At 40.9% G+C, this 4,921-nt stretch overlaps 1 protein-coding gene across 1 annotated transcript in view; it reads left to right on the forward strand.

The window, feature by feature from the left end:
• The window catches only part of slc52a3-2a (solute carrier family 52 member 3-2a), a 16,291-nt gene continuing 11,370 nt past the window's right edge, over positions 1–4,921 (forward strand). The window contains exons 1-3 of the mRNA XM_085148015.1: positions 1–299; positions 3,322–4,347; positions 4,664–4,787. Coding sequence (XP_085004141.1) covers positions 3,338–4,347; positions 4,664–4,787 — 1,134 coding nt within the window. The 5' untranslated portion in view covers positions 1–299; positions 3,322–3,337. The remainder of the gene's footprint in view (positions 300–3,321; positions 4,348–4,663; positions 4,788–4,921) is intronic.

Raw genomic sequence — 4,921 nt, forward strand, 5'->3', positions numbered from 1 at the left:
GTAGATTCTTGAGTGCCGACTCAACGATTGCTTCAAGGCAAAAGAAACAATTGCTGTGACTTGAAATCCTAACATGTGATGATGCAAAAGCCCTGAGAGTGAAGATATGTAAAGTTAGGACAACGATCAGTTGACCCAACGTGTGTCATGGTTGGTTACATGCTCGCACACCCACTCGCCCCAAGCAGGATTTAATCCTTTGGCGCACACACATGCACACGCAGTTTACTGAGCAGGACTTTGGCTTCTCCTTTCCTTTGTGTCTGCAGATTTCTTCAAACAACTCCACCAAACTGAATGTGAGTATCTGCAGCGATGCATATTCTGAGTTTAACAATGAAAGTATTTAAAAATTTTTAAAATATATATATATATTTTTTTTCATTATGCACATAGCCATTTATTCAGAATAGTTTATTTTGAGACTATTTTACTTTTTTTTATTTTAATAATAATAATGTGTTCATAAGGTAAAGGAACAAATTCAGGGACTTGCACTGGTTTCAAACTATTATTTTACAGTTTCTTTGATCAGTGTCTCCACTGCATGAAGTTTCTGTTTAAATAAACAATGCACTGGTCAGATGTTTTCTCAGGTTATGTAATAGATCACAGTGCGGTAGGTGGTCGTGTTTTGTTTGCTGTATGTTTCATATCTGAAGCCAGACTATTTAAACCTCTTCTTATACGCTGCACTTTGCATGTATCTTGTTCCATCTCACAGAAGTGACTGTCTGAAGAAAACAATGGCTTATAGCACAGCAATGAAAAGATAAGCTCCTTAAAATAGGAGTAAACATTAGCCCAGTAGTTAAGTGCTGGAACTTTACTGGGATGCTTCATGATGGTGACACATTATCAGATCTGGGACCTTATGGTTTTATTCAGTTTAATTATTTCCAGTTCTTTGCAGATGGAATGACACAGCTAAGCCAACAGTGTTGGGGAGTAACGGAATACATGTACCGCCGTTACGTATTTAAAATACAAAATATGAGTAACTGTATTCCATTACAGTTACCGTTTAAAAAGGTGGTATTTAGAATACAGTTACTTTGTTGAAATAAATGGATTACACGGCGGTACTTCCCTGTTTCATATTGTCGCGGGTCAGGACTGTTTGGGTTTTGTTTGAGAGCTACGTTCTGTTGTTCCAGGCGGCAGCGTTACGGTTGCCATGGTTACAGGGCGAGGCTCTCTCTCTCTCTGCGACTGTGTGTTTCCTGGGTGAGAGAGCGCCTTTTTGTTGTTGTTGTTGTTGTTGTTGTGCTAAACTAACAGGCAGAATGCTACCGGTATAGCTCTAAAGAATGTAGCATCATGGGCAGTGTAGTCCGTGTTGCAAGGAGAATGGACCGCCATACACGTTATGTGTAATGTGTGAGCAAGAGGAGGGAGTAAAAGGATAGTGGAAAAGTACAGCAGTCATCAGCAAAAACGGGAGCTGGAAGTATGTAAATATAATAATAACCACTGCAGCCAAGAAGAGAGCCTGACGAGCCCAGTTGTAAGTAAGCTATTAAGACTCCACTGTACACTGTGTTCGTGTTTTCCTCCAAAAACAATAAGTTCAGTTGGAGCAGCCTTTCAACGCCTCTCTCTGTCTCTGACAAGAAAAGTTGACCCACACAACAAAGTAAAGCTAGTTTTCGGCTACAAGCCGACACAGAACCGCTGTATTAGTCAGAGGTCCCTTTACTAAGGTTCGGAGACGTGGACCTTCAGTAACAGTAATAAATCACAGCAATAGTACATTCACGTAGTTGTAAACAGCATGATAATATATTAAGTAATCCAAAGTATTCCGAATACGTTACTGTCATTGAGTAACGTAACGGAATATGTTACAGAATACATTTTGGGGCATGTATTCTGTATTCTGTAATGGAATACATTTTAAAAGTAACCTTCCCAACACTGTAAGCCAATAAAGTATTTTCTCCATGAGAGCTATCGGAACAGTCAAATAAACATAAAAGGTTACGCATTACTTTAACTGGAAGCACTGCTTGCCAAGTTTGATCCTAATCATAACCTCAAACCAAGTCTTAATACTTTATGGTTAAACTTTTTGTCTCCACCATATAATAAACTATTAATCGCCTCTGATGGAGTTCAAATGCATTTAGTTTATGAACCTCAACACCTCAAAGCTTGCCTGTGAAAAACAGCAAAACCTCTTTTTCGCAAAGCCAGGTGACAAATAAAAGGAAATGTATAACATTTACAGTAAGACTGTATTGTAGCTCTGTTATGCTGAGGGAGGCATTTGCATCTTTAAATGTAAAGCAGGGGTTATCCATGAGGGTGCATCACAAAGGCCACAGAAGCCTGCTAATTAGTGCTAAGTAACAAACTAAAATACAAGACAAAAAGAGCATACATGTATTAGTCCATATTATATTAACTTAATGAAAAATGTTCTAAAAGACACAAAAAAACAAGTCCAGCTCAATGAGTGCAATACACCAGTTCGGTCAAGAAAGCAAAGGTCCCAGTTTCAGACTTCATCAATATCCAAATAAATAGGTTATTCAAAAATCTGTTATAGTTGTTATGATGAGGAAAATTACGCACAGAAGCCAAAATCACTGTGTCTTTCAAAGTTTGTTTCTCTGGACATTGGCTGGTTTTTCAGTACAGTCCTAGACCTTTGATGCATTCATGCATTAAAAAAACACACATCAAAGGATGAACCAGTGATTTGGCTTTGCAAAACAGCCAAGTTAGCAAAGAACCAATTTAGCTTGTATCTTTAGGCACTTTGTTACTAGCAGCCTGTTGCAAAAACACATCATTTGTTCTCATTTCTTTACTTGAATCTATGAAACGTATCAACAACACAACGGAGACAAAATAGCATTATGGTACCAAAGAGCAATTAGATGATGCATCCTTTCAAGCAAAACATTTGCACAATACTGCATGACACTGTATAAGAGCTATAGTTTAACATTAGAAGATATGGAGACAATTCTGAGCTAGGCTGAGGTGTTTACTATGGTAACTGCAGTTTTTGAGAGGTTCCTTCCTGATTTTATTGTTTTTTTTTCCATTAATAATGTTCTTTGTGTAGAGTAAATCATCTATATATTATATGGTATCTATATAATTTATAATATGAGTGATCACAGATATCCTACAACATTTCAGAATTTTAGATGCTGAACCCAGAAAACATTTAAGAGCGATTTGAGGTCTATTTGTTAAAAAAGCAACAGCTAATGTTCTGTGTCATCAAATTTTATTGCTAAATATGAGATTTCATTATAAATAAAATAAGTAAGGTCTACTTTAAACATTTTGTTTGTCTCATTCTAGAAACCCACCTAGCAACATGTCCCTTCTCACTCACCTGTTGGCATGTTTGTTCGGTATGGGCTCCTGGGTCTCCATCAACGGTCTGTGGGTGGAGCTGCCTCTGATTGTCCCCCAGATCCCAGAGGCTTGGTACCTGCCCTCCTACCTCTCAGTCATCATCCAGATGGCCAACATCGGGCCTCTCTTCGTCACTCTGATGCATCGTTTCCGACCAGGCGCTCTGAACGAGACAGCTGTCATATATGTGATCATCGGCCTGGGCACTGTAGCAACGTTCCTGCTGGGATTCTTCTGGAAGGAGACTGTGGTTGTAGCAGGTGTGGCTCGCAGCGTGCCTCTCCTCGTTTTAACTTTCTTCCTCGCTGCTGTTGACTGCACTTCCTCCGTCACCTTCCTGCCCTTCATGATGCGTCTCAAGTCTCAGTATCTGACCACCTACTACATCGGGGAGGGTGTGAGTGGCCTGCTGCCGTCTCTTGTGGCTTTGATCCAAGGTGCAGGGGTCGTCCACTGCATAAACAGCACACAGGCTGTGAACTACACCCTCAACATTCCCAACGGTTCTGTGACCTCTGACCTCCAGGCCCAGTATCAGCCTGCAAACTTCTCGACTGAGGTGTTTTTCTTCTTCCTCAGTGCCATGATGCTGGTGTGCCTGGGGGCTTTCCTGCTCCTGAACTACCATCCATCTGTGGCCAGGGAGCAGCCAAACAGCAGATACACCAACGGAGTGAAACAAAAAACAAAAAACAGGGAGTTGGTCGAGCAGAAGCCAATGATGGATCCTTACAGACCAGAAAACCAGAAGCCCAGAAGCAGCTTTGGCACCGGCTCGTACAGCTGGATGGAGGTGTTTTATATCTTTGGGATTCTGGTCTGGGTGAACGCTCTGAGCAACACGGTTCTTCCCTCGGTGCAGTCCTACTCGTGCATGCCATACGGGAACAACGCCTACCACCTGTCGGCCAGTTTAGCTGCGTTGTCCAACCCTCTGGCGTGCTTCATCGCCATGTTCTTACCAATCAGGTAAGTGTGCCCCTGCATTTACCTTTAACAAGGTAAATGCTAAAATAATAATAAACTTTCAGCACTCTTTCATATTCTCCATAGTTTTTAATGCAAAAATAATGGATAAAGAAAATGTTTCAATAAAACTTGCTTAAACCCTCTTACAGGAGACACTTTTATATTTTTTTCCTTTGCTATTTTGCTTTTTCTCTGTTTAAGCACAACTAATGTCAAATTCCTTTATAGTTCATCTGGCCCCTCCCCCACAGCCACATTATATCAACCTTAGAGCATCTGTAACTGCAGTCGGGATGTCATTTGTTTCGTTTCACAGATCCCTGCTGTTCATGGGAGCCCTCACAGTGATTGGCACTGGAGTTGGAGTTTATATTATGATCATGGCAGTGCTGAGTCCATGCCCACTGCTGGTTAATGATACCTCAGGGGGTGTTATCATTGTGAGTGCACTGGTAGACGTCTGTTACTCAAACAATTCACAGTGTTTCCTGTTGGGAGACGAGTTGCACTTCTTTACCTTGTGATAAGCAGAAAAGTTTAAACACAGCAGCACTCACCTACTTCTGTTCCACAG

This window comes from Neolamprologus multifasciatus, chromosome 22, assembly GCF_963576455.1.
Source record: "Neolamprologus multifasciatus chromosome 22, fNeoMul1.2, whole genome shotgun sequence".
NCBI classification, from domain to species: domain Eukaryota; kingdom Metazoa; phylum Chordata; class Actinopteri; order Cichliformes; family Cichlidae; genus Neolamprologus; species Neolamprologus multifasciatus.